The sequence below is a fragment of the Somniosus microcephalus genome, unplaced genomic scaffold (assembly GCF_052327205.1).
Source record: "Somniosus microcephalus isolate GS21.2 unplaced genomic scaffold, FLI_Smic_1.0 unresolved_chr7, whole genome shotgun sequence".
Lineage (NCBI taxonomy): Eukaryota > Metazoa > Chordata > Chondrichthyes > Squaliformes > Somniosidae > Somniosus > Somniosus microcephalus.
The window spans coordinates 30,792,936-30,805,156 of NW_028225185.1; the positions used below are offsets into that span (position 1 = coordinate 30,792,936).

Sequence of the window (12,221 nt, forward strand, 5' to 3'; positions counted from 1 at the left end):
GATCTCATTGAAACTTATAAAATTCTAACAGGACTAGACAGACTAGATGCAGGAAGGATGTTCCCGATGGCGGGGGAGTCCAGAACCAGGGGTCACAGTCTAAGGATAAGGGGTAAGCCATTTAGGACAGAGATGAGGAGGAATTTCTTCACCCAGAGAGTGGTGAACCTGTGGAATTCTCTACCACAGAAGGCAGTTGAGGCCAATTCATTAAATATATTCAAGAAGGAGTTGGATATATTTCTTAAGGCTAAAGGGATCAAGGGATATGGGGAGAAGGCAGGGACAGGGTACTGAGTTTGGATGATCAGCCATGATCTCATTAAATGGTGGAGCAGGCTCGAGGGGCCGAATGGCCGACTCCTGCTCCTATCTTCTATGTTTCTATGTTTCACTTCCCCCACCCCTCAAACCCCACCCTCCGACCGCTGCTCCAGTTAGGGTCAGGGGATTGCCTCTACAATTAGCCTCAGTACCCGATGGGTCAGGAAAGGGGCGGTGGGGGAGAGGAGGGGATGGGGAAGAATTATACGCCCGCTCCCGATCACCGTCCAGTGACCACCCCTGGGAGAAAGCAGGTGAAGGGCAGGGCCTTGATGCGATGCCGTCAGTGGTCTAATAGCACACCGACAGACTGGCAGCCAGCTGTATCGGCCCCGGCTCAGGGTCGAGGTCTACAGGTCCCGGCCACTGCCCCAGGGTGATGTCAGGCAGCTTGGCAACATTGAGAGGTGCTCTTTGTAATCACGTGAGATCCTTTACGTCCACCTGAGAGGGCAGGCGGGGGCCTCGGTTTAACGTCTCATCCGAAAGACGGCACCTCCGACAGTGCGGCGCACCCTCAGTACCGCCCCTCCGACAGTGCAGCGCTCCCTCAGTACCGCCCCTCCGACAGTGCGGCACTCCGTCAGTACCGCCCCTCCGACAGTGCAGCGCTCCCTCAGTACCGCCCCTCCGACAGTGCGGCGCTCCCTCAGTACCGCCCCTCCGACAGTGCGGCGCTCCCTCAGTACTGCCCCTCCGACAGTGCGGCGCTCCCTCAGTACCGCCCCTCCGACAGTGCGGCGCTCCCTCAGTACCGCCCCTCCGACAGTGCGGCTCTCCCTCAGTACCGCCCCTCCGACAGTGCGGCTCTCCCTCAGTACCGCCCCTCCGACAGTGCGGCGCTCCCTCAGTACCGCCCCTCCGACAGTGCGGCGCTCCCTCAGTACCGCCCCTCCGACAGTGCGGCGCTCCCTCAGTACCGACCCTCCGACAGTGCGGCGCTCCCTCAGTACCGCCCCTCCGACAGTGCGGCGCTCCCTCAGTACCGCCCCTCCGACAGTGCGGCGCTCCCTCAGTACCGCCCCTCCGACAGTGCGGTGTTCCCTCCGTACCACCCCTCCGACAGTGCGGCGCTCCCTCAGTACCGCCCCTCCGACAGTGCGGCGCTCCCTCAGTACCGCCCCTCCGACAGTGCGGCGCTCCCTCAGTACCGCCCCTCCGACAGTGCGGCGCTCCCTCAGTACTGACCCTCCGACAGTGCGTCGCTCCCTCAGTACCGCCCCGCCGACAGTGCGGCGCTCCCTCAGTACCGCCCCTCCGACAGTGCAGCGCTCCCTCAGTACTGACCCTCCGACAGTGCGTCGCTCCCTCAGTACCGCCCCTCCGACAGTGCGGCGCTCCCTCAGTACCGCCCCTCCGACAGTGCGGAGGCTCCCTCAGTACCGCCCCTCCGACAGTGCGGCGCTCCCTCAGTACCGCCCCTCCGACAGTGCGGCGCTCCCTCAGTACCGCCCCTCCGACAGTGCGGTGCTCCCTCAGTACCGCCCCTCCGACAGTGCGGCGCTCCCTCAGTACCGCCCCTCCGACAGTGCGGCGCTCCCTCAGTACCGCCCCTCTGACAGTACGGCGCTCCCTCAGTACCGCCCCTCCGACAGTGCGGTGCTCCCTCAGTACCGCCCCTCCGACAGTGCGGCGCTCCCTCAGTACCGCCCCTCTGACAGTGCGGCGCTCCCTCAGTACCGCCCCTCTGACAGTGCGGCGCTCCCTCAGTACCGCCCCTCCGACAGTGCGGCGCTCCCTCAGTACCGCCCCTCCGACAGTGCGGCGCTCCCTCAGTACCGCCCCTCCGACAGTGCGGCGTTCCCTCCGTACCACCCCTCCGACAGTGCGGCGCTCCCTCAGTACCGCCCCTCCGACAGTGCGGCGCTCCCTCAGTACCGCCCCTCCGACAGTGCGGCGCTCCCTCAGTACCGCCCCTCCGACAGTGCAGCGCTCCCTCAGTACTGACCCTCCGACAGTGCGTCGCTCCCTCAGTACCGCCCCGCCGACAGTGCGGCGCTCCCTCAGTACCGCCCCTCCGACAGTGCGGAGGCTCCCTCAGTACCGCCCCTCCGACAGTGCGGCGCTCCCTCAGTACCGCCCCTCCGACAGTGCGGCGCTCCCTCAGTACCGCCCCTCCGACAGTGCGGCCCTCCCTCAGTACCGTCCCTCCGACAGTGCGGCGCTCCCTCAGTACCGCCCCTCCGACAGTGCGGCGCTCCCTCAGTACCGCCGCTCCGACAGTGCGGCGCTCCCTCAGTACCGCCCCTCCGACAGTGCGGCCCTCCCTCAGTACCGCCCCTCCGACAGTGCGGCGCTCCCTCAGTACCACCCCTCCGACAGTGCGGCGCTCCCTCAGTACCGCCCCTCCGACAGTGCGGCACTCCCTCAGTACCGACCCTCCGACAGTGCGGTGCTCCCTCAGTACCGCCCCTCCGACAGTGCGGCCCCATTGCCCTCCTGAGTATGGGGGCGGGGCGGAGACAACCTACCTGTCCCGAGAAACAGCACCTCATACCGCCCGTCGACGGCATCGACCTGATCGACCGCGATGGTGGTGAATTTATAATCCACGTTAGTCCTGATCACGAGCGGGCGCTGGTGAACGGGATAAACCGCGTTGTACATCAGCGGGTGGGTGCGTACAAAATTGATCACCTCGTCCGGATAATCTTTGGTCGACTGCATCCCTGGAGTGAAAGACCCTCCTGGACACTGAGGGGAAGAAAGACCGGACGTTAATCCACCGCTTCGGGACGTCCCGAAACAATTCGTAGCCTTTCTCTCCCCGCCGCAGTGTCAACTCTCAGTTAGTTTAACTCTCGTCGGTCAGTCAGAAATTCTGTGGGTTCAAGTCCCCACTGCCCAGAATTGAACAGGTTAACGAAAGACTGGCATTTCTCTACAGCGCTTCACAGAACGTCCCAAAGCCCTTCACAGCCAATGAAGGACTTTTTTCGAAGTGTGGTCACTGTTGTAATGTAGGAAACGCGGCAGCCAATTTGCGCACAGCAAGCTCCCACAAACAGCAATGTGATAAATGATCAGATCAGCTGTTTTTAGTGATGTTGGTTGAGGGATAAATATTGGCCCCAGGACACCGGGGAGAACTCCCCCCTGCTCTTCTTCCAATAGTGGCCGTGGGATCTTTTACATCCACCCGAGAGGGCAGACGGGGCCTCGGTTTAATGTCTCATCTGAAAGACGGCACCTCCGACAGTGCGGTGCTCCCTCAGTACTGCCCCTCCGACAGTGCGGCACTCCCTCAGTACCGCCCCTCCGACAGTGCGGCGCTCCCTCAGTACCGCCCCTCCGACAGTGCGGCGCTCCCTCAGTACTGCCCCTCCGACAGTGCGGCGCTCCCTCAGTACTGCCCCTCCCACAGTGCGGCGCTCCCTCAGTACCGCCCCTCCGACAGTGCGGCGCTCCCTCAGTACCGCCCCTCCGACAGTGCGGCGCTCCCTCAGTACCGCCCCTCCGACAGTGCGGCGCTCCCTCAGTACCGCCCCTCCGACAGTGCGGCGCTCCCTCAGTACTGTCCCTCTGACAGTGCGGCGCTCCCTCAGTACCGCCCCTCCGACAGTGCGGCGCTCCCTCAGTACTGCCCCTCCGACAGTGCGGCTCTCCCTCAGTACCGCCCCTCCGACAGTGCGGCGCTCCCTCAGTACCGCCCCTCCGACAGTGCGGCGCTCCCTCAGTACCGCCCCTCCGACAGTGCGGCGCTCCCCCAGTACCGCCCCTCCGACAGTGCGGCGCTCCCTCAGTACCGCCCCTCCGACAGTGCGGCGCTCCCCCAGTACCGCCCCTCAGACAGTGTGGCGCTCCCTCAGTACCGCCCCTCCGACAGTGCGGCGCTCCCTCAGTACCGCCCCTCCGACAGTGCGGCGCTCCCTCAGTACTGCCCCTCCGACAGTGCGGCGCACCCTCAGTACTTCCCCAATGTTTTACACATTGTTGAAATACGAGAGACAGAATAGTTAAGGTAACAATTATTGTTAAATAACACAAAGAGGTTGGATTAAACAGCGTGTTCTTGAACCGCTGCAGTCCGTGTGGTGAAGGTGCTCCCACAGCGCTGCTAGGGAGGGAGTGCCAGGATTTTGACCCAGCGACGATGAAGGAACGGCCGATATATTTCCAAGTCAGGATGGTGTGTGTGACTCAGAGGGGAACTTGGAGGTGGTGGTGTTCCCGTGCGCCTGCTGCCCTTGTCCTTCTAGGTGGAGGAGGTCGCGGGTTTGGGAGGTGCTGCCGAAGAAGCCTTGGCGAGTTGCTGCAGTGCATCTTGTAGATGGTCCACACTGCAGCCACGGTGCGCCGACGGTGGAGGGAGTGAATGTTTAAGGTGGTGGACGGGGTGCCGATCAAGCGGGCTGCTTTGTCCTGAATGGTGTCAAGCTTCTCGAGTCATTTACTGATTCAGCCACCAGAGGGAGACATTTCTCCATCTTCAATCGCAAAGGCCGAGACCTCTCAGATACACAAATCACTAAAAGTAACCACGCAGTTTAATAAGGGCATGAAAACAAGCAAAACAAGCACTCGGGTTCATTTCTAGAAGGATAGAATTGAATAGCAGAGAACCTACATTAAACTTGTATTGAACCTTGGTTTGACCACACTTGGAGCACTGTGCACAGTTCTGGTCTCCATATACCTTGGTTAGACCGCACTTGGAGCACTGTGCACAGTTCTGGTCTCCGTATACCCTGGTTAGACCACACTTGGAGCACTGTGCACAGTTCTGGTCTCCATATACCTTGGTTAGACCACACTTGGAGCACCGTGCACAGTTCTGGTCTCCATATACCTTGGTTAGACCACACTTGGAGCACCGTGCACAGTTCTGGTCTCCGTATACCTTGGTTAGACCCCACTTGGAGCACTGTGCACAGTTCTGGTCTCCATATACCTTGGTTAGACCACACGGAGCACTGTGCACAGTTCTGGTCTCCATATACCTTGGTTAGACCACACTTGGAGCACTGTGCACAGTTCTGGTCTCCATATACCCTGGTTAGACCACACTTGGAGCACTGTGCACAGTTCAGGTCTCCATATACCTTGGTTAGACCACACTTGGAGCACCGTGCACAGTTCTGGTCTCCATATACCTTGGTTAGACCACACTTGGAGCACTATGCACAGTTCTGGTCTCCATATACCTTGGTTAGACCACACTTGGAGCACCGTGCACAGTTCTGGTCTCCGTATACCTTGGTTAGACCACACTTGGAGCACTGTGCACAGTTCTGGTCTCCATATACCTTGGTTAGACCACACTTGGAGCACTGTGCACAGTTCTGGTCTCCATATACCTTGGTTAGACCGCACTTGGAGCACTGTGCACAGTTCTGGTCTCCATATACCTTGGTTAGACCACACTTGGAGCACTGTGCACAGTCCTGGTCTCCATATACCTTGGTTAGACCACACTTGGAGCACCGTGCACAGTTCTGGTCTCTGGAGTGGGGCTCGATCCCATTGCTTTCTGTCTAATTCTCTGCAGTGTAACTCAGACAGACACTCACCGCTCCCGGTCTAGGATAGGGAACTCTCCCCGAGTACGGCACCCACTGGTAGTTCAATCCCTCCTTGTGGGCAAACGGGCCATTGAAGGCGGTTCGGATATCGGCCATGGAATAGACACAGACCGCCGAGCCCCGAAACACAGAGCTGGAGGACCAAAGGGGAGAGGGTGAGAGTGTAAAGTCTGTGGGTTGTTTAGTTAATTAATACACAGACTCCAAGAGTAACTTAAAACAGGACTTTACTATTCGAAGGTCGGGCGAATCTGCCCAATAAATCCTGACACAGCACTTATATACCGGTGTGGTCACCGTCGGTATTACAGTATACAGAAGCCAACAAGTAGTGCAACACCTAAAGTAGTTCTCTTAAAGGTGGACGGTTACATACAATAGTTCTCTTAAAGATAGACGGGTACATACACTACAATCCTCCCTTTTTAGCTTACAACATACTGATTCCCCATTAAACATACATTATAACATATATACAACTTTATGCAAGACAGTTCACAGATTCAGTCTCTCTGGAGGTTTCCGGACTCTGTCCGGATAACGCCTCGGTGGTGTCGTAACTCCCGGCGGGGTAGTAGGTGCTTCTGGCAAGGTCGATTCGGCTTGAAGGACAGTGTCAGGTTCATCTGATTCCAGTATTACCAGATCGGAGGTAGGTGTTCTGGGTATCTCTGCTTCAACATTAGCCGTGTAAGGTTGTGGAGTAGGTTGGCCATTTGTGGCTGACCCTATGATCTGGTCAACATGGCGCCTTATTATGCTGTCACCAATGTCCACGGTATACATCAGCGGCCCTAGCCTTTTTCCAATAGTTCCAGGCTGCCGTTTCTCGGTACGGTAGTCCCGGGCCAAAACTTGTTGACCTATCTGAAAAGATCTAGCTGGCCTTTCATTCATGCCCTGGAATTGCCGGTTCGCTACGTCCCTTCTGACGTTTGGCTTAATCAAATCCAGCCGGCATCTCAGTCTTCTATTGAAAAACATCATGGCGGGAGTTTGATTTGTGACCGCATGTGTTGCATTCCTGTACGCCAACAAGAAGCTATCCACCTTATGTTGTAAGTTAATGGCTTCATTACCCATGGCCTTTATGGCCTTCTTGAAGGTCTGGACAAACCTTTCAGCCAATCCATTGGAGGCGGGATGGTATGGGGCTGACGTGTAGTGCTTAACCCCATTGCTCTTTAAGAATTTCTTGAATTCTTCGGACACAAATTGCGGTCCATTATCAGAACAGATCTGTTCCGGCAGCCCATTCCTAGCAAACATGGTCCTTAACACTGTGATGGTTTTTTCCGTGGTGGTGGTGGACATCTTTATTACCTCCGGCCACTTGGAGTGTGCATCCACCGCTATTAGAAACATTGAGTCCATAAATGGACCAGCAAAGTCGATGTGTACCCTTTGCCAAGGAGATGAGGGCCACTCCCATGGATGCAGAGGAGCCTGTGGTGGCGCGTTTTGGACCTTCTGGCATCCTAGACAGCTCTTAGTGATTTCTTCGATGTCCCCATCAATGCCTGGCCACCACACAAACGCTCTTGCTAGGTTCTTCATTTTCACTCCACCTAGATGTCCCTCGTGCAGCTCCTTTAACACCTTCTGTTGAAGTTTGGGTGGAATCACCACTCTAGATCCACACATCAAGGTTCCTCGGCACACTGACAGCTGTTCTTTTCTCTGCGAAAATGCTGGCAGCGTTGGTTCGCCCTGTGCTGGCCATCCCTCCACCGTTAAATCATAGACTCGTGAGAGAGTCGGGTCATTTCTTGTTTCGTTTTCGATCATCGAATTTGTTACTGGTAGACATTCCACTATGGATGAGTGGAACATTTCTACCGGGTCCACTGTAGTCGCTTCTTCTACTATCGGCAATGGCAAGCGCGATAACCCATCAGCATTTCCATGCTGTTTGGACCTTTTGTATTCGATGTCATATTGGTGTGCCCCAAGTAACACAGACCACCTCTGTAACCTTTGCGCTGTCATGGTGGAAACGGCCTTGTTAGGGTTGAATATGGACACCAACGGCTGGTGGTCTGTCAGTAATGTGAACTTCTTGCCCTGCAAGTAATGATTGAATTTCTTTACGCCCCACACAAGGCTGAGGGCCTCCCTATCTATTTGAGCATAATTTCGCTCAGCGGAGGTCAATGATCGGGACGCAAATGCCACTGGCCTTTCCGAGCCATTTGGTAACTTGTGTGAAAGTACTGCTCCAATTCCATAGGGGGAAGCATCACAAGCTAGACGAAGAGGTAACGTTGGGTTGAAATGAGCCAACACTTCTTCAGAGGTAATCAACGCCTTGCTTCTGCGAAAGGCCTTCTTACATTCCTCACTCCACTTCCATGGTATTTCTTTCCGCAACAGAGCATTCAGCGGATGCAGCACCGTGGATAGATTCGGCAGAAACTTGTGATAATAATTAATCAACCCCAAGAATGATCTTAACTGTGATACATTTTCCGGAGCGGGGGCCTTCACGACAGCTTCTATCTTGTCAGGTGACTTGTGCAGCCCCTCTCGGTCAATGACATGACCGCAGTACGAGATCCGTTTTTGGAAGAACTCACATTTCTGGCGATTAACTCGAAGGCCATATTCCTTCAACCTAGTGAGCACCAGTTTCAAATTTGTGAGGTGTTCTTCCTCGTCTTCTCCCGTAATCAGGATATCGTCCAAGTAACACTGCGTGCTTGGAATTCCTTGTAATACCTGCTCCATGGCCCTCTGCCAAATTGCTGGAGCCGAAGCTACCCCAAAAACCAGTCTATTATAACGATACAAGCCTCTGTGTGTGTTGATGGTGAGGTACTGACGCGACTCTTCCTCGACTTCCATTTGTAAGTATGCCTGAGCCAGGTCTATCTTGGTGAAGTGTTTCCCTCCAGCCAACGAAGCAAAGATATCTTCAATCCGCGGAAGCGGGTATTGTACCGTGTGAAGCACCGGATTAACTGTGATCTTGAAGTCTCCGCAGATGCGGACCTTCCCCGGTCCCCCTGGCTTGTCACTTGAAGACTTCATGACGGGAACAATGGGCGTGGCCCACTCACTCCAGTCCACTTTTGACAGTACCCCTGAACGTTCAAGTTCTTCCAGTTCTGCCTCCACAGCAGGTCGTATCGCGTAAGGTACCGATCTGGCTTTGAAAAATTTTGGGCTTGCATGTTCTGCAATCTTAACCTTTGCTTTAATTCCTCGCAGTGTTCCCAGTCCTTGCTGGAATACCTCTTTAGCTTCGTCTAATATTCTGGACAACCATTCAGGTTTGACATCTTCCTTTCCGGAATCTACTGTCATGGTGTTTAGTGAATGCCAGTCTATCTTTATTTTCCTGATCCACTTCCGTCCCAGAAGTGGTGGACCTCCCTCAGGCAACACATACAGGTCCATCCTTTGGTGCTCTTTGTCCTTGTATCTCACCTTGACTTCTATCTTTCCGATGGGGTATACTTTGTGCCCCGTGTATGTCTTCAATACTAGTTCCGTATCCCGTAGGGGAATATGCTTGAATAACTTTTTATAATCATGCTTATTCATGACCGTCAACGCCGATCCGGTGTCCACTTCCATTGTCACTTGGACTTTTGCAATCTGTAGTGTGATCCAGATAGCTTGTCGGTCAGCTTCATTACTCACATTGTGAATTCTCAGACTATCCAGTTCCTTGCAGTTGGAGTGTGAGTCCGAATTCTGTTCTTCCGGACTCTTCCTGGTCACCTCATGTACCTTTCTGTACCTCTTTTGTGGTGACTCATTATTGTTGGTCTTCTTTCCTGACCGGCATACCTTAGCTATGTGACCGAGCTTGCCACATTTCCTACATTCCTGGTTTTTAAACCAGCATTGGTTCCGGTCGTGTGTTGTCTTCCCACAACGATAGCATTTCGTTGTACCCGAAGTAATTTGCTGCACCCTGAGTGCCGCTGCCTTTAGCTGCATTTCCGCCGTTCCTCTCGCTGCGGCTTCGTTCGATGCAGCAATAAGGACAGCCTTCTCAAGTGTAAGATCGTTCTCTTCGAGCAGTCGTTTTTGTGTTTCTTCCTTCGACAATCCGCACACGAATTTGTCTCTGAGTGCCTCTGTCAGATTCCCTCCGAACTGGCAGTGTTTCGCTAGTCTACGCAGTTCGACCAAGTATTCTGCGTTGCTTTCATCTTTCCGTTGCGTTCTCGCATAGAATTTGAATCGTTCAGCCAGCATCAACGGTGTGGGGTTCAAGTGATCCTTCAGAACAGTCACAATCTCATCGAAAGTCTGATCCGCCGGTTTAGCTGGTGCTAGTAGATGCTTCAAGAGCTCGTATGTCTTCGCGCCCATCGAGTTTAGCAAGGTTATAGCTTTGTCATCTTCTTCTATTTTATTGGCCTCACCATAGATCTCAATGCGTTCCACATACGTGGCCCAGTCTTCTACCTCGGAATTAAAATCGTTGATGTTACCACGCTTAGGCATCTTCCTCTCTTCCTGATAACACCACGGATTATTTCTTTAAATTTTCTTTTTTTTTTCAAGATGGCGGTTCCCGCGAAAATGGCGGTTTCCCGCGCTTATCTTCTTCCCCGCCTAATGGCGGCTTCCCGCGTTTCTTCCCCTGGCGGGAGGGGTACACTTTCCCCACGGGCGACGGCCGCTGGCTTTCAGGTTCACAGCCTGCGCGTCGGCTTCAGTGCTTTCCCTTTTCTCGGCAGGGCAACCGGCGCTGGGTACACCCCGTTGACGGTGAACAGTTTCAGCCGCTGGGCTGGCTCTCGCTCAGTTCCCCTTGCTCGGGCTCTGTCTCTCTCCCGCTCGCTCGGCTCTACCGGCGCTGGGTACACCCCATTGACGGCGAACAGTTTCAGCCGCTGGACTGGCTCTCGCTCAGTCTCCCTTGCTCGGGCTCTGTCTCTCTCCCGCTCGCTCGGCTCTACCGGCGCTGGGTACACCCCGTTGACGGCGAACAGTTTCAGCCGCTGGACTGGCTCTCGCTCAGTCTCCCTTGCTCGGGCTCTGTCTCTCTCCCGCTCGCTCGGCTCTACCGGCGCTGGGTACACCCCGTTGACGGCGAACAGTTTCAGCCGCTGGACTGGCTCTCGCTCAGTCTCCCTTGGTCGGCTCTGCCTCTCCCGCTCGCTCGGCTCCCAATCGCGCCTCCCAGCCCTCTCGCAGTCCGGAGCTTCCCTCCCCGGCTGCAGCTGAGTTTATCTCTTCCCGCGCCTACGTTCCCGGTCGCAGCGCTTCGTGGCTTCGGTTGCTGCCCGGCCTTTTTCGCCGGTCGCGGTCTAGCTGTCTCACGACGCCGTTGCGTCCCCAGCCTGTCTGTACCGCGGCTTCCTTGCTCCACGCTGCCCCAGTCTCAGCGCCTCTGGGCCCGACTTCTGTCCGGCTCCTTTCCCCCTCGACCGTGGTCGAGTGCACCGCCCTTATCCTCTGGTTATTCTTTTTACTTTACCTTACTCACAGTCACCGTGGCCGACTTGCTTCTCGTGCTGATCGGCTCACTCCTCACCGTGGCAGAAGGGACAGTCAGTGCCTGTTGCTGATGGAAGTCTTTGTCTCTAAATTCTTCCTCCTTTCTAGCTCTGCAGACTCGAGTTTTCTCCCAGCAGAATGACGAGGGCGGTTGCCTCTTCTCGACGCTCGTTAACTGCTTCGGAAGTATTGTTGCCGCAGGGTACGATCGGACTCGTCGCCACTGTAAAGTCTGTGGGTTGTTTAGTTAATTAATACACAGACTCCAAGAGTAACTTAAAACAGGACTTTACTATTCGAAGGTCGGGCGAATCTGCCCAATAAATCCTGACACAGCACTTATATACCGGTGTGGTCACCGTCGGTATTACAGTATACAGAAGCCAACAAGTAGTGCAACACCTAAAATAGTTCTCTTAAAGGTGGACGGTTACATACAATAGTTCTCTTAAAGGTAGACGGGTACATACACTACAGAGAGAGATACTGGGGGAGGGAGAGAGAGAGGCGGGGGAGAGAGAGAGAGAGAGACTGGGGGGAGAGAGAGAGAGAGACTGGGGGAGAGAGAGAGAGAGACGGGGGGAGAGAGAGAGAGAGGCTGGGGGGAGAGAGAGAGAGAGACGGGGGGAGAGAGAGAGAGAGACGGGGGAGAGAGAGAGAGAGACGGGGGGAGAGAGAGAGAGAGACGGGGGGAGAGAGAGACGGGGGAGAGAGAGACGGGGGAGAGAGAGAGAGAGACTGGGGGGGAGAGAGAGAGACGGGGAGAGAGAGAGAGAGACTGGGGGGGAGAGAGAGAGAGAGACAGGGAGGGAGAGAGATCGGGGAGAGGGAGAGAGAGATCGGGGGAGAGAAAGGGAGCAAGAGAGAGACGGGGGAGAGAATGAGAGAGAGAGAGAGAGAGGCGGAGAGGTTTAG

General features: G+C 55.5%; 1 protein-coding gene across 1 annotated transcript in view; it reads right to left on the bottom strand.

The window, feature by feature from the left end:
* Nucleotides 1–11,792, bottom strand: part of LOC147086720 (semaphorin-3F-like) — a 33,006-nt gene extending 21,214 nt beyond the window's left edge. Inside the window, exons 1-3 of the mRNA XM_085978876.1 lie at nucleotides 11,287–11,792; nucleotides 5,835–5,979; nucleotides 2,796–3,018 (exon numbers count right to left, since the gene is read on the bottom strand). Of these exons, the coding sequence (XP_085835002.1) occupies nucleotides 2,796–3,018; nucleotides 5,835–5,942 (331 nt within the window). The 5' untranslated portion in view covers nucleotides 5,943–5,979; nucleotides 11,287–11,792. The remainder of the gene's footprint in view (nucleotides 1–2,795; nucleotides 3,019–5,834; nucleotides 5,980–11,286) is intronic.
* Nucleotides 11,793–12,221: the final 429 nt, after the last annotated feature.